This window comes from Tenrec ecaudatus, chromosome 13, assembly GCF_050624435.1.
Source record: "Tenrec ecaudatus isolate mTenEca1 chromosome 13, mTenEca1.hap1, whole genome shotgun sequence".
NCBI classification, from domain to species: domain Eukaryota; kingdom Metazoa; phylum Chordata; class Mammalia; order Afrosoricida; family Tenrecidae; genus Tenrec; species Tenrec ecaudatus.
In genome coordinates this window covers 69,360,290-69,384,088 of record NC_134542.1, presented here as the reverse complement: position 1 = coordinate 69,384,088, position 23,799 = coordinate 69,360,290, and the positions used below count along the sequence as shown (strand labels likewise).

General features: G+C 43.6%; 1 protein-coding gene across 1 annotated transcript in view; it reads right to left on the bottom strand.

Moving 5' to 3' along the window:
- Positions 1 to 23,799, bottom strand: part of LRP2 (LDL receptor related protein 2) — a 208,528-nt gene that overhangs the window by 124,659 nt on the left and 60,070 nt on the right. Inside the window, exons 9-16 of the mRNA XM_075529132.1 lie at positions 16,708 to 16,836; positions 15,380 to 15,549; positions 11,491 to 11,714; positions 10,592 to 10,798; positions 8,765 to 8,967; positions 7,012 to 7,149; positions 6,253 to 6,456; positions 1,553 to 1,745 (exon numbers count right to left, since the gene is read on the bottom strand). Coding sequence (XP_075385247.1) covers positions 1,553 to 1,745; positions 6,253 to 6,456; positions 7,012 to 7,149; positions 8,765 to 8,967; positions 10,592 to 10,798; positions 11,491 to 11,714; positions 15,380 to 15,549; positions 16,708 to 16,836 — 1,468 coding nt within the window. The remainder of the gene's footprint in view (positions 1 to 1,552; positions 1,746 to 6,252; positions 6,457 to 7,011; positions 7,150 to 8,764; positions 8,968 to 10,591; positions 10,799 to 11,490; positions 11,715 to 15,379; positions 15,550 to 16,707; positions 16,837 to 23,799) is intronic.

Sequence of the window (23,799 nt, the reverse complement as noted above, 5' to 3'; positions counted from 1 at the left end):
TTAGCTTTCTTTGAGAAGAAAAGTTGATGACTAAAATAGATTTGATGCCCAGTATCCCCTCTAAAAAGCTCTGTTTTTGTTTTGTTTTGTTTGTGAAAGTTGCCCACTCCAAGAAGAGAGACATTGACCTAAACTGTTGGACCTAAAGTCATTAACATCAATGAGATTATTTTTTAAAACCATAATTCTATCGATATTTCTGTCCATGTTGTTGAAATAAAATCATAGGTCATGAGTAGCCAGGCTGATTTTGATCTTTTTTCCCTTTTTAGGGTTTCTTATTTTGTTTTTACATTTTTATTGCCACCTAATCCACACACTGATCTCTCTCTTTATGCATCCAGAATCCACTAACCCTGTCTTGCTAGCTCCATAAAGAAGTAATACATTTTCAAGAAAACGTGTCATCCCTGCGGAAGACTGCAGAGGCATCGAAATGTTCACAGAAGAAGTCTAGGATCTTTTCGTTCTGTTTCGGCAAGAACTTTGAGAAACCCCCTCATATTTCTTCTCTGGCACGCGTGGGGTCACCAAGAGACGGAATCAACTCAATGGCAAGAATAACTGGCCTGCGGGGTGGTTTGTTTGTTTTTGCGTATAACTGTACAAAGAGTAAATGAAAAGGCTCCAGAGGTGATGCAGGAAGTTATAAGAAACATGAGCGTTGTGGCCAAACCACAAAGCCAAACCCACCGCCATGGAATCAACCCCAACTCTTTAGAGGCCTTTTACAGGGTTTCTGAAGCTGTAAATCTTTATGGGCGCAGACAGCCTCAGCTATCTCCCTGAGCAAGGCTGGTTGGTCTGAACTTCCAACCTCGACGTTAAGACGCTAATACTTACCCGGCAGCATCCCCAGAGCACCTTGGCATTTTAGTCACGCAGGCTTACAGTCGGATACTAAATAGCCCCGGACCCTGGGCCGATATACTTTATCTCTCTGAATCTCAAATGTTCTAAATACATAAGATTCAAAAGGTCATAAGCTAACTTTGGGATTAAATGAGAAAATAAATGTAGCGCGCTAAGCCAGTGCTGCTTAATTCAGATGTTCTATACAGGCACGTCCAGTCCTAATCAAATTTAATATTAAAGGTAAACAGCAAGAACAGATATCGTGAACTACTCTTGTCTTGTCTGACACTACCAATTATAGAAGAGTAAAACATGAAACTTGGGGTGAAGCTTCATATCAATACATTAAGGCAGGGAAAGAATTTAAGCCTTTCCTGATAATTCTGCTAGATATTAATTCCTTTCCTACGGAATCTGAACCACATTGCTCAGTCCTCAGCAACTGTGGAGACACACACACACACCACACACACATTGCAGTGAAGAGTGAGAAGGCTGAAACATAGATGAGTGGGCGTTTTTTTGTTCTTAAAGCAGATAAAGTGGTTCATTTATGCTACAGGGATAATATTAAAGGGACATTAATTTAGACCGTTCAATCTTACATGTGTTGAGCTTGCCAAATCCCTATGGCTTCACTTTTCAAAGACTGAAAAAGACAACAGTTTTCCAACTGTGGAAACGTCGTCACACTTACCCTATGATGGGATGAACTACAATTGATCGTGGGTTATCTAATTTCTGGATGATTTCTCGTCTTGATTTATCAACTACCCTCATGACACTGATAGACTTGTAAGAAGCATCTGTCCAGTAGAGATTCTTTGAAATCCAGTCAAAAGCCAAAGATTCAACGCTTTCCACCCTGTTAGCTACGAGAATTTCTCTTCCTGTAAAGTAAAATGTCAACAGAGCATAAAGATACCAGATATGCACTTTACGGTTACATAGTTAATTTGTGTTACAGCATATTTCGGTAATACGTGTGGAATTCTAGAAGGGAGGGGAATACTTAGCAAGTAACAGCATAAAGCATGGTGCAAACCTAAAATCTCTCTCTTCAAAAGTTTGGGTCTCCAAGAATAGATAATAATACTGATAAACAGAACTGGAGTGGTGTGGCCTAGATTTACTCCCTTCAGGGCGGGGGGGGGGAGGTTCTCAGTGCAGAAGATGTGACTAAGAGATACCTGAGTTCACCTACTTGCAAATACCATCCACAGACAACCGAGATGAGCTGGCACCGCCAGGTACAACGAGGGGGTAGCCCTGAGAGATCACTGCCCAACCTCTCACTGCCACAGGGTTGCCAAGCTGGAGGGGGAAACAGCCACAGTACCAGGAAGGAAGTCAGAACGGGGTGTGTGAGATAAGAGGCCTCTTTCAAGATGTCTGTTCATAAAATGGTCAGGAGAGAGGACTACAATTAAAAAGGAAACTGAGTGGGGGAGAGGCTTCAGTCAGTAGGCAAAGATAAGTTGGAGGAGAAAAGGGATCGACGGGGCAGGCTCCCCAAGGGCTTCAATCAGTCAATCTTGACCTTCTGATTCCTAACTCATCTTCAGCCCACATGCTCGGTGAGACTTAATCTTCTCTCTCAGGGCACTGTCATACTCTGGGACCGTAAGAATAATTTTAAAGGTGTCTTGCTCAGTAGGTGACGTTGCTAAAGGACACAATGAGAATCCCATTCGTACCAAGCTGACCAAAGGGCCTGTGGCTTAGAGACAGGACAGCACCTTCTGATGTGCAAGACCCCGAAGCTAAGCTCAACCCGTCATCGGATGGTCCAAGCTCGAAAGCGATTACACAGAAGAGAAGGGTCTCCTCTTTCCCCCCCAATCCATGAGAATGGCTGTGGATGTGATTTACATACTGCTTGGGAGAGAAACGGCGTGAAGGCCTGTAAATGAGTGAGGGGGCGGGTAGACAGGTATGCATAGGAGGGGTGGAAAGAGGACGCGATAGACCAGACCGGGTGCCTGCAGAGGAGACACAAGCCCACACAGGCAGAAGCCCTCAGCATTTCTAGCCTTACTCGAAAGCAGCAAGTTCTGAGAAAGGCAGGCGCAAGGAACTAAGGGGTATCAGTTACATCACTAAACGGGACGGCTGTATCTCGTCGCTCCAAGATCCTGTGCTATGCTTTTCTGCTCCTCACCTTGCCTAGCAGATCAGAGAGTACACTCTCTGTAGAAAGAACAGCAGAGAGGCTGTGGGCCTGGGGGTGCATACGGGCGACTAGGGTCGACACAGAACTGAATGTAGGGAGACTGTGAACACTGGCCAGAAACGCCATAGATAGTCAGTATCCCCACCGGTCTCCCCACCAAAAAAAGAATGGAAATATCTACAAAACAACAAAAATTTTGATGGCCAAAAAAAAGACTGGCATTTGGAAATACCCCGACAAAAAGGTTAGTTCATCAGCTGAAATATGTCTGGTGATGAGGGCCATTCACACACAGACCTTCCGGTCAGCTTTTAATAACCTCCCCCTTCAGCCTCACCCTTAATGACCAGGAGTTCCAATCGACTACAACCACAGAGTCAAGAGTTCAAACCCACCAGCCGATCCATGAGAAAAAGACGAGGCGGGCTGCTACCGTGAAGACGTGCCACTACAGAAACCCTCCGGAGGGATTCCGTGAATTGGAATTAACTCAATAATAGTTGTCTAATATAAAAAAAATCTCAGAAATTTGTCTAATGTAAAAAAACTCAGAAATTTGAAGAAAGCTTCCTTCGTGAAACAAAAAGATAAAAACAAGCTCAAAGGGGAAATAAATGCAAAAGACAAGAAGAGGAAAACTGATTTTTTTTAATCAAATTAATGCCATTCAACAAGTAATAAGTAGATTTATAAAGCAGTATAAGGCTTTACTGTAACAGGCTAAAATGACACCATCTCTGAAGGCATTTCTGAAATTAACATTTCTCTACACCCAGCCAGCCAGCCAGTCAAAATCACAGACAAAATTACAGCTTTCTCAACAAGTCAAAGGCTCAAAAACGTAAGCCACCTCACTCGCCTTCTGAGGAAGATAATGCGTGTCAGCAAATCGAGGAACTCCGTCTGGAAAAGAAGGGAACGGCTGGCGGAAACACTAGCTCCAAGAACCGGGCCCGGGTCTGGATAAGGGAGAGAGGTCTCCTGCAACTTCTCAACCCCAGAGAATGCGTTCAAGAATGTTATCACACAATGACACTTGGCTCAGCAGAAAATAACATTTAAATCGAGTTCTATGCGAACACTGCTTGCCTTCATGCTCTCAGTGCAACCTGACCCTTCGGGGGGTGGGAGAGTGAGACGGGGAGACGAGTGAAGAGAACTAATCTCATCTATAGCAGGCAAGTGCATGGATCAACTGAGAGTGGTGGTACAAGCAAAGCACTTAAAACATGGGGAGAATAAAATAAAAGCACATGGACAATTAAAAAGAGAAAGAAACCACTGGCAAACGATTGCCTCCGTAGAACAGGAAGCATTTTTCACTCGTGATAGCTGTAATGATAATCAACAGTTGCCGAAGCTTTACTAACACCCAGGCGTTATTCTAGGCGCTTTAATGTGAATGCACTTAAATTTTTCTCAGTTCCCCTACGAGTTGGAGCCCGAGCGGTATAGTGGTTATATGCTGTGTGTTACTAACCACGAGGACAGAGTTCAAAACCACTAGCTGCTCTGAGGGTGAAAAAGACAAGGCACAAATCGGTACAGTCCCCGATAAAATGATTTTTTTTTTAAAGAGAGAGGGAGTGTTACAGCCTAGGAAATCCACGAAACCATTCGACCCTGCCCTCTAGAGCCGCTAGGACTTGGAAGAGGTCCGAGGGCAGGGAGAGAGAAGGACCTTCTGAGTTAGGTAATAGCTCCTTCAGTCCCTTTCCACTCCACTTAGAAGCAATGCTTTGCCTGCAGGTACATGACCAGGATTAAAAGCCGGGCCAGCCTGCTCCTCAGTTGGCCCTCTGAGTCTGTCTTATACTGGCTATTTCAAATTGCAGGTTTTCAACCCATCAGCAAATTTTTTATTTTAAAAGTTTGTTTATGCATTTGTTTGTCTTCAAGAGAGAAAACACCCACCCTCTGTCTCTGAGGACTTCAGAAGACCCCAGAGCGCATATGTGCTGCAATACAGTGAACGCAGAACTCAGGGCCCGGCCCTCGTTCACCCTTTCTCCTGGCTGGAACCACTCATTCAAAGACCCTCAGAACATGGTCGCTGGAAATCTCGGAGGGGTCGTCTAATCTCAGGATCTTATCGGCAGCAGAGGGGAGTATCAGCTCATCTCTTCCCTCCGGGTGGGGCTCCTTGCTGTTCTTATGGATGGGCTGTCTCCCCCCTAAAAGGCATGTTGTACTTCCTCACCCCTACCTCTGGTTCGAATCCCACTTGGGAATTTTTCTTTTTCTTTTTTTTCTTTTTTGATGTACGTTCATAGGGCAATATTAGTGTAGGATATAATCCATGTAGACTAATGGATCACAAATATGCCATATGAGACAGAATTCTTGGGATAGAAGCTGTAAAGAGGCGAAGACCTTCCACAGAGCAGGCAGAGAGCCTTCCAATACACGTGTCTCCCTGAATTCAAATGTCTAGCCTCCCAACCATAAGACATGTCATCATCTAATAAAGTGTCGCTGGTCATAATTCATCTCTGTGGTGATTATAGATTTTAATGGAATTCCAGCCAAACACTAATTTATAGTAAATCAATATTTCATATAACTCGTGACTTTAAAAAAAAATGATGCCAACCCAGGTATCCGCAAAGACATTCCAGTATCATTATCAAATTGGATCAAGTGGGATGCAGGAAGATGGGGATTGGCCTCTAGCCTAATAATCTAGCCACAGCTTAAAAACCCACATTAAACTACTTTAATATATAGGGGCAGTAGCTGGATTAATGATTTCTTGGGGAGAGGCAGAAGAGGTTGGGGTGAAATGGGGAGCGAACCATGAGTATAAGAAAGAAGATATTCTGAAGCTGACTCTGGTGATACCTGCACAACTTTAATATGAGTGAGCTGAAAAAAAAATTTTAAAAATAAAAAATAAAAATATGAGTGAGCTGAAGTGAGCGATGTAAGCTTAATATGAATGAATCGTAGGATTTGGGAATGACATGCCAATAAAACTGCTTTTAAAAACTACTGCAATGTTAATTTTACCACTGTTAAAATACGCCTTCATTTGAAAATTGTGCCTGAAACAGGTGAAAGGTGTTTGCTTTGACGTAATTCATGAGAAAATCTTTTTTTTTTTTGCAAGTTTAGCAAAAGATCTTAGTTAAGTGGATGAAAAGCTGTATACTAGCAAAACTATTAATAGCATTATTGATACCATGACTCACGCCCGCCCCACCCCCCTCAAACCAAGCCCTTACCTGTGCCATCAGTATTTTGTTTACAAATTGTGTCATCTGCCGTATTTGAAAAAAGGATCGTTTTCTCCTGGGCCCAAAAATCAACTCCCACAAAGAAAGAGTGGCTTGCTGTCACTGGAACCATGACATCCTGATGGGACAGGAGACTGTCGGGGATCCCTCGAATGGCCACTTGTGAGGAAAAGAGCAGAAACTTCCTGACCGCTGCAGGAAAAGGGACACGTGGCAATCAGTCACGGGCGTGGTCCGTGGCCGCCCCAAATTCTTGAGAAACTGCCCATAAGGCACAACTTCAGATATGAGTGCGTGAACATTCTTTTTTTAAACCTTGGAGATAATGGAGGGAGAAGGGGAAGGAATCTATACAGAAGATGTCCAAATGCCTCATTTCTAAACCAAAATCCCTAATCATTACATGAAAATCCCCAAACTTCTATTGACATCTTTCTTGTTTATTTGGTTAAAGGCCAACACCAAAAATTCTGCTGTAGTTTAGGGGGATGGACAAGGTAGGTAATTTTTCAAAGGAGGGTAAAGAAATGATGGACGAATCAAAGAGGAAGGGATGGTATTTAAAGCCAGAGAAGGACAGAAATTTACATCTTCAAACACAGCTCTGCATGTACAGGAGGGAGACGTCACAGAAAGCTGATCCATGGTAAAGACAGGGAACCGGCCCGGTCCATAAGCAGCAGGTCTCTGTTAGAGGCATGCATCCGTGTACCTGTGTGCTGCCTGCCAGCAAGAAAGACTTCTTACCAACACAGCTGTGGCCGTCGGCAGCAAGGTCGAAGCCAATGACACACTTGCATCGGTAACCCAAGCCGTCATTATCAGCTCTGTGGCTGATGACACAGACCTGCTCACAACCTCCATTGTTTGCACAAGGATTTGCAACTGGAATAAAACAATGCACCGAGCAAAATCAAATCAGAACCGTATAATTAACCAAGAAATGCAAAGTCCATTTGAGCCCTATAGGTTAAATAAGAGTATTAATGGGTTTGAATCCAGCGGAATTATCATCCCCCATTTTTATCGATATCCACATCTGGTGCACTGGCCCTCCCAATTTCATTGCTCTCCAATTAGTAGTGGCAGGAAAACTGGACTCCCACAGCTGAATGGCTTTCAAGGTTTTTCTGCACACCCCACCCAATAATTATGTCAGGCTCTGTCTTCCAACCCCATTGATTAGAAATAACTACCAAAGAAACTCTACCTGCAGTTTTTACCATCTGTAGGATATCATAAATCTCTGTTCTCACTGATTGCTTACTTTGAAAGTATGCCAAGTTGCACCCCATAAGTATGACCATCTGGAGTTCACGTAAGAGGAAACTAAGGCTCAAAAAGGTTGAGACAACTTGCCTATGGTTTTCTAGCTAAAGTGGGATCCAAATCCAGGTCTGATTCGAAACCCCTACAGAGGTCTGCACTACAAACCACTTGATGCTTCCCCAACCAAACCATGCTCCCCATCACGGATTCCATTCTGATCCATCCTAGCCCCAGAGAACAAGGTAGATCTGCTCCCATAAGGTTGCCAGCGGAAGCAGAAGACATCGTCTGTGTCTTGTGTGTGAACCGCTCAGTTAGCAGCCTGAGGCTCAACCCATTGTGCCACCAGGAACCCTATCTTTCTAACAGCCACCTTCCAAGTAGCAACCCTGGAGGCCCACTGTATAATTATTACACAGCTGTCACAGCTTTGATTGGACAGAGAGGGCAAGTATTTGCCCAGGGTGACTACTTTGAGAGAGAGTCGCCTGAATTCTGATGGTTTGGGTTGTTTCCTTTGTAAATTAATATGACTTATCGTCGATTTCTGTCCTAAACAGACCTCTTAACGTGAGAATTTTAAAGCTAAATCACCAATTACCAATGGCAAACTTTATACCAACCTAGCCTGCTATGGCTTTTTTTTTTTATTCATAAGCAACTTAGAAAAAAGTTACTGTGTTCCAAGTACACATGCCAGTGTTCCATACAGATCATGAAAGTAAGAGGAGATTAACCGGTGCTCTTTTCTTTGCTAAATCATCAGCCAGAGACATTAAATACAGCTGGTCTGTGGCAGATCCAATGCCAACCAGAGAAACGGCACATACGTACTACATGCAGGAAAGGGTCGTAACACCATCTCTCTGACACCCCCAAAACTGAGCACTGAACATGTCATTTTGACCTTTTGGGCTTCAGTTTCCTCACCTAACATATTAGAGAATTGAAACAGACTTCTCCTACTAGACTGAGGGAACATGTTTTGAGTTGTTTTCTTTGCTTTTATACCCCCGGTCACTTGCTGGTACCAATAAATATGTGGTCCATCAATCTAGATATGAATTACACCAATGTCTACAGAATGCCCATCTAGGTAACCCTTCACAGACTTCAGAATAGCACTCACATCTCAATGGATACCTCATCATTTTGAGATGAGCTTAGAGAAAACCTTTCTAAACCAAGTTGAGCACCAAGCATCGTTCCTAAGGATCTGGGAAAGGCTTACCTTTGGGCTGTCTGAGGGAATGGTAAACAGTAACTCCATAAGGTCTCAGGGAAGACTGGTAGTACACTTGTGGATTTGTGTCTCTGAACTTATTTGCCTTCATTACAGCCATCTTTGTCCAATCAGTAAAAAACAATTGTTCTTCAAACAAGCTTATTCCATACGGATGTGGAACAAGGGAGCCTCCTTTAACTATTGTCTGTCTGTTACAAAAGATAGGTATCTGTTAACAAAAGATAATTATCTATGTACACACACATACACATAGATATAGGTTTTGCTTTGATTATAAGAATTGGTTCAATAAACTGCCTAAAAAATCAATATGGTCTTATAGCAAACATAGAATATATAGAAAACATATTTTCTGAATGTGTATTTCCACCAAGATTTAATGGGCGTTGTCTCTTTTAAAAGGTCCTTGAGACTTGCATTCAACCCAGTCAACTCTCTAACTTTTTCCATGTCTTCTATAAATCCTCATGACCCTTCATTCCTTTCAGGGTTGCCTCATGGATAGAAAGGCGAAGATGCGCAAGCACAGTGTGACTCCATGGAGGAAAGCGAGTACCCTGGGTATGGAAGTCAGGTGCCCTCCAAAATTACTCCCACTATGTTATGGATGCCATTTCTCAGCAACTGGGGAGCAGGACAATGAGCTACTCCCGCCACGTGAACATTGAGCAAACAAAGAGCCTCGGGGCACAAATGGTCAGCATGGTCCGTTAAGAGGAGAGAGCGGCTTTCTTTCCAAATCCCAGAACCCCAAATGCCACCTGTCAGTAAAGCAGGAGGCAATGATATGAAGATGTCTTCACATCTTTGATGTTTCTTCACATCTAGCAAACCACTTAAATATTTCCAAAACGCTATTGATTTTCCTCTTCTATGTTGTACTTTACCCCTGGCATGAAAGTATTTCAAAAATATAATGTAATGACAATGAAAAAGAAATTTAGGGCATTTGGCAATTTTTAAAATACAAAAAAAACATATCGGGTAGAACAAGATTGTTCTCATTAATTCATGTTCTTAGTACCAGGGCCAGTTTCGGTGATGGAGAGTTATACCCAAATCAACTCATTTAGCCCATGTAGCCGAGATTGGTCAGAACATAGAATCTGTGACAAGCTGTGCTGCCATCCTTGTAAAATGGAAATTAAAAAATACAGAGTCATAATAGTCCTTTCATTGAGGAAGTGATAAAATCGGATCATTTGAGAAAATTAAACCGGCCAACCTAGTTACTGAACTCACAGCCATCGTTCATGGCTAAAATGTTAAGATTATACCTTAATCAATTTTTTTAAATATCAAAAGGAGACTGTCTACAATCATTGACTCTAATGAGACCTAGAAGAAGATGCAGAAAATATGCCACCGTGTACGTTCAAATATTGCTGCAAAATACAAGAAGTAAGCAATTTTCTTTGAAATCTGAAACCCATGAGGGCAGAGTAAAATTCAATCACTTCCCTTGGATAAAATGATCCTAGGAAAGGAAGCATAGGGAAGCCAGACACGATTGAGATTCTGACGTTAAGGAACGTCTGTGCTCCATCTGGGGTTGGGAGACGAAGTAAAAGGGGATATGGCAGAACAAATGCTTTGATGCAATCCTTGGTGTGTGCTGTAAGGTAAGACATAGAAAGCTAACAGTTCTCAGCTGGCACTTCACGGAAATGCCACCACAGAGATACAACTGTGAAATCCACCGAAGAGCAATCGCTTATCTCTGGTCCTTTCCACCGCCCTCTCCATCAGTTGTATGCACTGCTTCTCAAATGCAGAACACCACGAAGAAAAGAAAACTTGAGGGCTTCCTACCTTTGAAGGCCATCGTAGGTCACGGTCTCAATGTAATCATATCGGCAGTCAACCCAGTAAACACGCTTAGATACCAAATCCAGGGTTATCCCCGCGGGCCATCCCATCTTTGATTTGATCAGTTCTCTCCGGGCACTGCCATCCATGAAAGCTCTTTCCACTGTAGGATTCCCAGAAAGACTTGCCCAATCTGAGAAAAATAAATACCTACAGAAGAAAAACAGAGGATGAAGTGAATCTGTTATTTTACCGCCCAGAAACTATTTTTTTAGACTGTATATTAGAATTCATGAAAATCTCCTCGGGCTGACTAGAGAACCATGGGGCATTAGAGCCTTTAAAAAAAAAATCTCCTTTCCCTTCCTGAAGGCCTTCCCTCTTCCCTGGCTCTGGCATTCACTTCTCTGCTTGCACTCGGGAAAATGTGCAAACAATGATCAGGAGTGTTTACATTCAAAATTGAAGAACAGTCATTGTTCATACCAGTTTCAGCTACGTGTCTGAGGCCAGGGTCTTAATGGCTATCGGCACCCAACACTGGATGACTCACACTAAATAACTTGTCAAAAGATATTAACATTTGATATTCAACCCAATATAATGAGACAGAACGAAAAGGAACAGTTCCAACCGATTTGTTATTAAGACTTATCGTCGCAGGGAGACAAAAATATGATCCGTTGCACTCGCAACAGTAAGTGCTAGCAAAGAATTTGACATCTCAATCAAATGCAGTAAACCCTAAGAAGATCATCATATCCTCAAAAGATGGTTACTCTAAGCTGCTAGGAATGGGTTCTAGAGTAGAGAGCCGAAAAGGTATCAGAATCAATCTACCGTTCATCCAACAGATGTTCAATGTATATCGGAAGGGATCGGGACAGATTCACATCACCTACCCCATAGTTGGGTCCACAGCAATTCCTCTGGGATGGCCCAAGTTTTCAGTGATGAGGATAACCCGGTCACTTCCATCTAGATTTACCAAATCAATGCGGTTGACTTTGGTCTCCACTATATAAAGTTTATTATTAATCCAATCCACAGCCAAATTCTCTGCAGCATCAACAGAAACGTTGAGAACTTCTTGGATGCCAAAAGTATTCATGTCAATTGAAAACACCTGAAAATAAAAGCAAAACTATTTTAATGAGCAAGCATACGTAACTGGGGACATTTGCCTACACGTCATTCGATGCAGCTATCATTTTCCTTCTTTTTGAAATATACACAGAAGCTAATATGAGCTGTTTCTGTTCTTGTCTTTTTCTTTCAAGCCCGAATTTCTCTCACTAGAGGAGCCCTGGTGGAGTAACAGTTACCCATTGGGCTGTTAACCAGGAGGTCAGAAGTTCAGAACCAACAACAACAACCAAAAGAAATACCAAAATTTAAAAAAATAATAAGTTCAGAACCACCAATTTCTGAGCGAAAAAGAAGAGGCTTTCTAGAGGAAGGAAGAGACTGTTTGGGAACTGATTGTGGTCGCAAGTGTGCAGTACTGCTGGGTGTGACGGAACTGTGGAATGATGACATAGGCATTAACTCCCAATTAAACCCCCTTTACAAAAGAAAAGGAGGTACATTGTGGGAAACCCACAGGGGCCGTTCAAACCTGTCCCATAAAGTCACTGATGAGTCGGCATCAACTCAGTAACAGCGAGTTTTTCAAAAATATATCCAATATCATTATGTTATAGATTGCCTAAAATATAATTCAGGACTCAATACCAGTGAGTTATTATTAATAAGACAAAAACAGTCAAAATAACCTTAACATTAATAATAAAAACGGCATAGTATATGGATCTTCATGTGCAATATCTCATTTAGTTCTCTAAATAATCCTGTGAGGTAAGTACCAGATCACAGACGGCTCGCAGCTTACGAATGAGGAACCGGGTCAAGTAACTTCCACAAAGTCAAAAGTCCAGATGATGCTACACTCAAGATCTGAACATGGGTTCAAGGTCTGCCCTCGTAACCAGCAGCCTAGAGACACACATACATTTTGTTTTTTTGTTTCTTTGTATTTAAATTTTTCGCTCTTTATTGTGAGTTGGGTGGCAGTTTACAGAGCAAATCAGTGTCCTGTTTGAAAATGCATACCCATTACTGTTTCCGTTATTGACTGCAGTCCCCTAACATACCATGACTTATCCCACTTCTTCCCTGTTTCCTGCCTCCATTCCCCGCTTTCCTAACCCTATGGGACCTCTTGTCCTTAGATGGACGTTGCCTTTTTAAACTCAAATGGCTGGTTATTCTACAGTGTTTGTCTCCCTAGTATTACTGTTGTCCTCAGGCCTGTCCATTGTTCAGTTGAAAACCTGCTGAGTTCACTTACAGATCTGAAGAATGACAAATAAACAAACCCAAACCACCAATCTCTTTGCCAGTGAATCCATTCCAACTCACAAAGGCCCTATAGGTAGAACTGCCCCTGAGGGTTTCCACAACTGTAACTCTTCACAGAAGTAGAAAGCCTCTTCTTTCTTCCAAGAAGCACCTGGGGGCTTTGAACTGCTGATCTTGAAGTTAGCAGCTCAAATCATAACCAGGACGCCACCAGGGCTCAAGCATCCCACCAGTCTCCATCTAATCAGTAAGAATGATCTTTTATTTGGGGCTTTATTCTCATTTTTCTCCCACTCTATTCAATATTGGAATATTCACATATTCTAATGTGATCCCTTTCTGAGCTGTTGGTAGTGGTGGCCAGGCACCAATCAGTTCTTCTTGGTCTACTGAACTAATTCTCTCCATGTGTCTTCAATCTTCTTCACTCCTCTTTGCTCCAGACACGGAGATACCAACAGTTGCATCTAGATGGCCACTCGAAGGCTTAAAAGATCTCAGTGGGATGTAGAACACTGTCTATGCCAAGGGACCTTAGTGTCCTCTAAGACCAGGGCCCTAAGCCCCAGGCCCAGTGACTCATTCCCTCCCTCAAGGTGTTTGGTTACACAAATCTATTTTGGTTAAAGTATTTTTCATGGCCTACCAAAAAAAAACAATACAATCTTGTTAGAGTCTATGCACAACCAGTCCACATTGTAAACCACTCCATATTGAAAGGCACTTAAGATCTCTCCCATTTTCCACCTGTGGAACAGATAGGGGCATCTGGTGAAAAGGCAGTCTTGTTCTATATTTGGGGGCACTTCTCAAAACAAGAGGTGGCTGTTAAAAGTTTTAAGACGGCCCACATTTTAGACTCTAAGTCTAGACTCAAGAAGGTCTTCTAGTCAAGAAGAGACCTCAGAAAGCCAGTATCACAGAAATCAGACCAAAAGCGCCACCAATTCCTCCCCGTCGTCCCTTATCGCTCCTGGCCCAGGGGGCAGATGAAAGAGAAACTTTATAAATCGCATCCTCCAAAGGACGAGTGCGATCCTTGAAAGAAATCAAAGCGCACACACAGAAGCGCGGTCTCTGGCCCCTTCCCTCTGTTTCCTAGCACTTTACACCACCTTCAGGAGACCAGGCAGGAAAATCCGGATTTCTAACTCCTCCTTAGAATGGAAAAGAGTTGGCACTGCCAGGCTTCACCACGAAGCGTACTTGGCAACAGTGATCAGGAGTGCGTGGAAACGGGCCCTCCACATGCAGCAAGGTTCTGCTTCCCACGATGCCCCCCAGCCATGTTGCTGCTTGAATAGCCAGCCCATCTCTCTCACTGTCACGGCACGCCTATAGATTTTTAGGAGTGCAATTTACAGCCTGAGAGTAAACAAAGTGCCTACACTCGATACCAGCAAGTATTCTGGCCCCGGGAATAAGAGGGTCGATCTTTCTTTTCAATCCTTGGAGCATATGCATCTGCGGCATCGTCTTTTAAGTTGTGTCCGCCAATGCTGTGCTTCTATAAATACTGACCCACATAGCATCCCTATTCAAAGGAGGAAACTAACTTCTAAACTCAGGAAGGACAATGCGACATCAAGAGGGCAGCTAAGTCTGTACACGTGGCTTTCCTGAAAAGGCTAACAAAAGAATGTGACGTGTTTGGGGCAGAGGAGATGGTGGCTTGATCTTTAGCAGCAGCCACATCATAAAGCCACCCACTGCCATCAAGTCCCCTCTCAGCACAGCGACCCTCTGTGGGTTTCCCAGACGAGAGCTCTTTACAGGAGCAGAAAGCCAACATAACTGCTATTAATGTGCGCCGGTCACCAAGATTCAAATGGTAATAATCGTACAAGGAAAGGTAAGACAAATGCATAACGAGTTAGGGGTTTCTAACATTTCTCTTTAGAAAGCCTCCTTGCATTACTAAAAAATTGAAATTACATCCCTCACACTTTCCAAAGGAGATCGTGTAAAATACAATTTTGGCCGTGAAACAAAATGCTGTCAATTTTGTTACCAGACCCTCAATTATAGTTCCATTTCAGAAGATGCGAGTAAAATCTGATTTTTATCATCCAGGAAAGCCATAGTACTTTTACAGTTTGAAGGATCAAGTTTCAAAAATCACTACCACCTATCTATCCAGTTTTGAAAGAATGTCCACTATTTCTTTTAATTAGGCTTTTGGACTCCATTTCGAATAAAATTAAAAGTTGCATGAGGCTTATCCATATAATGGAGCGCTTTGTTTAACAGGTCACATGTAACAGTATAGCATGGAAAGGGTGCTGAGTAACATAAAATATCTCAAGGGCCTCTTTTGTTAGAAAACAAAGGAACTTTCCTCTCGACTCCCCCAAAAGCGAACAGCCATCAACACTTTGGGCTCAAGGTTTTAGTCCGCTCCCAGGATACACTCCTGAAAGTTCTGTTTACCTTATCTTGCACGACGTCTGTCCAAAAGACCCTGCGGAGGTCATAGTGAAAATCCACACCCACCGCCACTCCTCGATGCTCAGACTCCACCAGGACCTGGAAACTCCTTCCATGAATATCACCAATTAGCAAATCGCGACCATTGGAGAAGAGGACAGAGGCCTGGGCCGCTACACGTGAAAACAGAAGGCGTTACGACTCTCTCAGGTGAGCAAGGACCATGGGGAGGCTGTCAAATGCTTTCTCCAATGTTATCTTAGTGGATGTTGAAGGGCAGGTATCATTGCACCTGTTTTACAGATGGACAAACTGAGGTGCCCAACCGAGTTTGAGAATGTGTACAAAATCACAGTGATGCAAAGAATCTGAGCAAGAATTCAAGATTCCTGACTGTAGCTATGCACTTTCAATGATGCCGAGAAAAATACATCAGGTTATTTTCACAAACTTTTTGAAGCCCCGTCGTAGAAATCAGTGTACTTATTAAAAATCAACTGCACATAAAAGGGCATACACAAAAAATTAGGTATCTCTACTGCAAACGCACTAAAAACTGAAGATAAAGCCACAAAGTGGCTTCACAATCACGGGTGAGATAGCAGCTGAGAAAAAAAGGAGTAAAGCTGAGGCTTCTCGGCCGGAAATCTACAGTGACTCAATGGCTTCCTCGGCAGGTTTCCCCACGCCAGCCGTCTTAACCCAAATCCAACAGAACATGCACAGTGAGGGCACTGCACCTCTCTCTATTTTTAACCATTTTATTGGGGGCTCTTACAGCTCTTGTAACAATCCATACGCCCACTGTGTCGAGCACATCATTTCACCTCTTTTAATCTGAATTTAGTAGGTCTATTTTGAACCTCTTCTTAAGTATTGCATCAATATGCCAAACATATTGGTAGGACTAATCCTCAAAAGTATTCGTTTGAGTATTTGTCTTCTGCATTTGTGGTGGATCAGTTTAACTTAACACAAAATAAGCGAGAGTCAGTTGAATAGAGACAACAATGTCTTATGTAATTAATTAGGTGTGATGGTGGCATGATAGGGCAGGACCAAAATAAACCAGCAACCAATGTATACATGCCTATTAATAAAGGTCATCAGTAAGCCACAAACCGGCCTCTAATAACCAAAAATTTAAGAATCAAACGAATGTTGGCCCATATTTACTAACGGCAATCGAATGCCAGGGACCACTCCAGATTGGCGATGGCAGAAGCCGGCCTTCGGCATCCATGCAGCTATCTTGTCCTTCGCTTTGGAAGGCCCAGCGGGGGCCGAAGTTTACTGTTCAGGCAGAAGACGGGTGTCTGTATTTTACTCACAGGAAGTATGGGCTTTGCAGTGCCGGTTCCGCTCCAAGACATAGCCTTCCGCGCAGCGACACTGGTGGTGCCCAATGCGGTCCTCACACATTTGGGCACAAATGCCCCATATTTGACAATCATCATAATCTGCCACATGGGAAATAAACATTTGTAAGGGGGGGTTGTCAGCATTTGCAGTCTACCCATGGACAAAATTCCTGATCTAGATGTGGAGCAACCTGGTTATGTCCAGGTCTAAATCTGCATCCTTATTTCTTGTGATTCGGGGGAAAGTTTACGACACAAGCTCTTTTTTCCTCTCAACCATTCACACAAATTTTGTTTGGGGACATTGTTTCCACCCCCTCAATGCGAACAACACTCTTCTCACTTCCTCCCTATGTCTGCTGTGTTGAGATCGGTTTTGAAATCTGCATGAAGATCGCTTTACAGAAGATGCGGCACATTATTTGAGTTCGCGGCCCCATGGCGTTGCAATTACATTGACTAATGGGGGTTGGCAGAGATCTACACTTTGGCATAAACGTTTCCCATCAAAACAGTGTGCTTTCCTGTTGTGGACACTAGCCCCTTGTTGTGATTCAAATTCGTATTTAGTTAGAATAGTTGGGTTAAAATTTAATACCTTGTTTGGCTTTCCTTTGGACCCACTTTTCATTTTTTCTAGTTTTTTATTATTTTCTGCTTTCTTTTAGATTGAGGTTTTTGTGTGTTTCTGCTTCGTTATTGTCGGATTTGTTTTGGAGGGTTTTTTGTTATTGGTGTCTGTTTTTGCTGTGATTTTCTTTATATGAAATCTAGGATCAGTGAATCTACAGAGACCGTGACCATAGTGAGCTAATGGATCCGCTTGTCCCTCCACGCCAAATATAACACCAACATGGAACAGTATACTTTTCTTTCAAGCACTATGATTGATCAAAGGCAAACACTAATCCATTCAGGAAGTAACAAGGTATTCAGACGTGGTCATAGACGGCCTTGATGGACCAGTCTCTTTTGCGCCCGCTGCTCAGCCCTGGGAAAGCTCTACCCAAGGCTTCGCCCCAGTAGGAATGAAAGTACAGGACATTCTTCCTTTTAAACCCCAGAATGTCATGACCTCATTTTGAATGCAAGGCTCGAGAGAGGGAGACGGTGACTAAGAGTGCAGAGTCGCCGTGGGAGCAGGAGCCCTGGTATCAAGCAGAAGGACAATGGGGTGGGAAGAAGTTCTATAACTATCCCGCGTTCACGTACTTTCCATCAGCTGGGCGCTGTGAACGTTAAAGACCCAAATGAGGACGGAAGAGCTCTGCCACTTGTAATGACTGATTGAGAGTCGATCCTGAAGATCACTAGGTCAAAATCAGTGGCTTCAAATTAATACCCATCATCAACTAAAGGGCACCAACCCAAGCCAAGAAAGAGGAGAGTAGAACTGAGTGTTGGAGGGAGGGGAGGGAAGAGCAGGGAAACACTGCTTTACCCACAGTGCAGCCCCCCTGCCTGTCCTTCGTATTCTTTCTCTCTCCTACCAGCCATTACAGCTTCAGAAATAAAGCTAAAATACCCAAGGGGCAGGGACGAATCTTATTTAGCTTAAACCTGTTTGGACACTCTCTGATGGACCGGCTATGTGAAATCCCACCATGCCAAATAAAGGACCTTCCTGCCCTGACTCAGCACCTCGGTGCCACTCCGTCAACAAACAGCATGTCCTGTCAATCGGACACGATGTAGGTGCTTCAGCAAGCCTCAGAGGCTCCACTGCCAGGTCAAGACTATCAGAGGCAGGCACGTGGTAGAAAGACACAAGATTTTATGTAAGGATTATTCAACTTTATTCTTGGTCACCCACTGAGGCATTCGCCGGAAGCCAGGCCTCTACTGATCAAAAGTGCAGAGAGTTTCCTCCACCTGAAGGCTCTTTACGAGCCAGCCACGCGCAGGAGGAGGGGAGCATTCGCTAACTCACAACACTTGAGAGAGCAAACCGAAACAGCAATTTCCCAGGAAACTCAGCTGAAACAAGGGTAACTAGTTTCTGAATGCCACCTGTTTAAACTAACGAGTTCTCGTGTATTAAGATGAGCTTAATAAATGTTCACCTGGCTTCAAAACTCAGGGGAAAATGATACACTCTAGAAGAAAAAAAAAAACATCACAGAAAAGGCCCCACATATCCACAGACTCTCAAATGTAGATCTTTTCTTTTCTTTTTTTATAAGATTTTCAAATTGATCTCCAAACGCCAGCCATCTGCACGGAGTCCTAAGCTCCTCTGTGTAGGCCCGAGAGCAAAGGTCCGTTATCAAACTTAAAACCTTTGCTCTCAGCACTTTAAAACTAAGTGCATCCGATGGCCGCCCAAGGAGAACCCCAAGTTCAGTGGGTGGTGGTGGTGCAGGAAGAGCGACGTTTGTGAAAGGTCACCTGAGCTGTGACTTTGAGAAGTCTGTGGCTTATGCACTGAGCTCTATCCCCTTGTGGTCCACACTAACAGGGGACCTATGACATTCAACGTGTGCGCTACGATGGTCAAGAAATCTTTGGAGGATTGAGAGGCGACTATTACATTCATGCCCAGTGTGCCGTTGTAATGTCTGATGTAACCTCAAGGGTTACTTACAAGAATGTGCCCACCTGGCAAAGGGATCTGGTTCGAGCATGTGAAAACATAACCACCGGGCTGTGTGGCAGCAAAGTGATGTTAAGGCAAAATCCATCATCTTCCAGGGAAAGAAGAGCCGTCAGTGCTATGCCATTTCTGCCCAAAGGAACTACCACTTTGAGAAGCCTTCCTCTGGCTTGCTGGAAACTCAGTGGAGTACGACTTGGAGTTTGTTGCCGTGGCTGCTCCTGCCCCACCGGAGGCTGTCAGGAACCCAGCTTAGGCAGGGCGAGCATGAGTTAGAGGCTGTGCAGACGACCGCTCTCCCGCATGCAGACGATGGCCTGGGAGAGAAGGAAGCTGGAGCCCAGCGTCCAAAGTCTAGCTTTACAGGCAACTGTCCTGTGGTGTGAGTGGTGCAGCGTGCTTGCCGCTCTTACTAGAGCCAAGCGGAACGTGCTAACTTTGGGAGGCGGAAGGAGATGAATGGGCTTCGGAGTGAGTGTGGCAGTTAAAATCTTCTCTCTCTCTTTTTTTGTTTTTTGGACCCGCGTATCTAGCTATTTGGGAACACATTTTTCTTTCTTGAAATTCAAATACAAGACTGCTACAGTCACATCACAAAAAAACTAAGTACATCGTTACAGTGAACACTACTCCCACTGTGTGCTAAGAACTGATCATTTTATAAATCATGACATTACCTGGTGCACGGCAAAATACTGATGTTTTCCAGGCTGCACCACTTAATAGCCATAATGTACAATTTTCATAACACAATAACCTCATGATGACAGATTTTTTTTAAACACTACCAAAAAATGTGAAGTTACCCGGACCTCTAATGTTTGAGAAGCCCTTGGCACTTGACAATACAGCCCAATGTTCAGCTCAAATCTAGAGCCTGGAAAAGATGTTGGAAAATGAGCTCTCACTGTTTGGGGGTACAAAAATCATTGAGAACAGGTTGTGGGTCATCACCAGACCAGAATGAGGAATTCCAAAAGAGCAAGTTAATTTTTTACTGAAAAGATGTCATTGCCTACCACACTCCAACTGCAAGGCAGTCCCAGTTCCAACTCCTCTTTGGAAGCTGGGAGAGAGAAAGAGAAAAGCTAATGTAATTCTGAGCATGTGTCTTCTGGTATTTCTATTGGAATTCCTTTTCAACTAAGAGAAAAGGGAAATGCCCAGATTGCTGAGCGAGCAGAGATGGGATTGGCAGCTGGGTGGCAATAAAGGCGGGTGGAGGGGACTGACATTTGCCTAAGACAAAGGAGCGGCTTCACACTCACAGATGAGCACCACTTGGAGACAAAAGAGGGGCGCTGCCATTGCAAGGATGGCAGGAAAAAGGGGTGCCCCGGATGAAAAGCCCGCTAACAAATGAGGATGCTCTTCTGGAAGTGTTATCCCGAAAGCATCCCAACCGTAATCACCGTGACATAAGAGTCATGACGGCAACATGGACACGGTCCTGCAATTCCACTAGATGTCACTTGCAGATTATAAGGTTTCATTTACAAGATATTTGTAAAGTGATTCAAGGGGCCAGGGGCAGAGTTTAAATAATTCCGTGTTCTCGCTGAGTTTCCAAGATCTCTGGATCTGATGTACATCAATCCCTTGATTTTCACATATCAAATACAGAAGCTATCGTGGGCACATGTGGGGTCACAGTCCTGCTATGAACAACCTAAAGCTGTCTGCTTTGGACGTACGGACTCAGAGTTCAGAGCTCGGAGCGAGGGCAGTCAAGGCTGAGTGAAGTGTAATGAACCCACAGTCCTAATGTGGGTGTGTTGGATTAATCAGTGAAATGGGGGGGGGGGGATTACAGATTTTACCACCTAGACCCTGCTGGAAACTTAGCCTCCCTCCTAGAAGATAAGAGCAGCATATACATTGCACGCAACCCAATCTCTTGACCAGGAAGAGTTGAAAACTACAACGCCTGAAAGATGGCAGCCTACCAGCCACTAGGCGTGTGTCTCACACCCCATATTCTTGGCAATAATCCCGTCTCCTGAATCAGGATCCTGACAGGGTCTACGGAGCCTCAGCCAAGTATCCCATCCGGAGCGTAAAGCTTCAGTTTGTCCCGCTCGCTAATTGTTCCAGTAGATCCCCATTTGACGAATCCAAGTCTCTTCTGGTTTTGTTGCTTCAGTCATGACTGAACTGATTCAAACCAGCTCAAAGTTCTGCCTCAAATGGACTGAGTATGAGTCCAGTGTTTCTTGGCACGACAGATAAATTGACCTCAACAGTATTGAGGAGTAGGTCTCTCAAAGGGTCTCCATTTAATTGGCTCGTTCCTGGTGCCCACATTTTTGTCGGGTTATGAGTAAACACGAGGATCAGCCATATTTGGAAAATTAAAGCCACAAGTTAGGAGCGGAGAGTAAAGGCGGAAGGCATTCACTGGTTATCTGAATTCATTCGTTCTTTGCAAGCAATACTAATAGTTTAGAGATTATTTAGGAAGAAATACTTTTGCAAAAGCATGTTTTATGGGTGCTGATTATTTGGTATCGCTAAAAGGAACAACTGAAAGAGTGTTGGATGGGAAAATGTCAGCGTGGTCTGTTTTTATAACGGTCCAGAAATAAAGCCGCTGCTGTGTGCCTCGTGGAACTTGCTTCCTTGGCTTATCTGTTTGGAGCCATGGTTGTGGCATGTCTACGTCAACTCGTACTTGAGGAGTACAACCTGTCAGTCAGTGCACAGCCTGATGATTCCCTCCTGGTGTGGCCTTTTTTTTTTTAAGGGAGACACTGGGGACCCCTCTGCTATCTCTGGCCCTGGGCCTTCTGCTTGCTGTGATTCTGTGCCAAGCTCCAGGGGTGGCCGCCCGAGTCTGAGGACTGGTGGCACCCTGCCACGTTTCCACCACCCCTGGATCCAAAGGACTCTGCACCCACCGGCCTGTGATCTTCCCGCATCCCACTTCTCCTTTCTGCGGTCTCCTGCAGCTAGGTGAGGCCAAAGAGGGCTCTGGCAACCATCTGACCCACAGACTTAAGTTACACTGGGCTGAGATTCCTTCTTAACATAAGATGACTTCTTGATCTCACGCTCTTTCTTATACATATCCGCTGGTCTTCTTTCTATAGGCAACCCAGCCTAACACGGGTTTCCTGCCACAACCCAGTGAATTGGCCTAATACTGTTCTTAGAATTTCTATTCTACCGACTAGCTCATTGTTAGTATCTGGAGTCCTGAATGGCCGCCCAAAGTACTATTGGTCTCTGTGCACCTGGAGCAGCAGAAGAGTCAGTACACTCGGGGGAAGCTCGAATGTAAGTCTATCTGATTCCATGAACAACTGCCATGAGACTAAGAACTAGATGGTGTCCAACTACCACTACTGAACATTTGGATCGAAAATTCTATAGAAGGATCCTGATCAAAAGGGAGAAAATACAGAACAGAAAAGTCTAATGGAATGGAATGCATTTTAGGAGCCTAGAAAGATCCTAATGTTCTGTGATAACTAAAAGTACCCGCTTGAAAGTCTCTCTTAAACCAAACAATAGCTTAATTAATTAGTAGACAATGTCTGCCTTGCGTAGTATGCTTTTAAAAAAAGAATTGTCTATATTATCAAACTGATAGCAGCAATACAAAAGATCAAGTGAGAATCTTAGAGAGCAGTGAGTTTATAGGTTAATGTGGGTGAATAATTTAGAAAAGGATGGGGAAATGATTGCCCAACTTAAAGAATGTAAACAATGTCCCTGAATTACACACGTAGAACTTGTGGAAACTGGTCTATGTTGTACTGTGTGTATTTTCACCAAAAATAACATTTTAAAAAAATTTTCTAAGCAGGAAAAAAATATAAATCAGAATATTAAAAATTAATAGCTTAAGTAATATTTGGCCATGTCTAATTCTCCCCTGATACAACCTCATTCTAAGCACAGTTGGATGCAAAGTCGGGGCACATATGAATCGACATCAACAATTTTAATCATTCTTATCAATCAGATAGGAACTGTGGAGAAATAGGTGGTGCGCTGGTTCAATGCTAGATAGTGTACACTGGAATGAACGACCAGCACCACAAGACACTGACACACCAGCATGGTCACTGCAGCAGTTGCCTGGTGGTCTCCTGCTGGCTTGTGGGGAGGTCCAAGCATCCTGGAGGAGAGGCCAGGGGAACAGAGCAGCGGCACTCAGTGGGCTTGGGGAAGCCGTTATTTAGCAAGCCCCTTAAAGAAATTTCCATATTCAATAACCAACGTGGCCCGATGGCTCCTGCTTCCAAATATTTTCAAAGAGAACACAGAAGGGGTTCTCGATTAGCAGATAGGGGTAGATTTTATATAGTTAATCAACTCCCTCATCACAGAACCACTGTTTGTTTTTTTACCTTGTGACCCTTCACAAAAGCTTCTAAGAGTTGTTTTTTTTTTAACTTTGTATATTCCCAGATTCTCTGGACCCAAAGGGCAAAGTCCCTGAAGTCTGTGATCACAAAATCCAC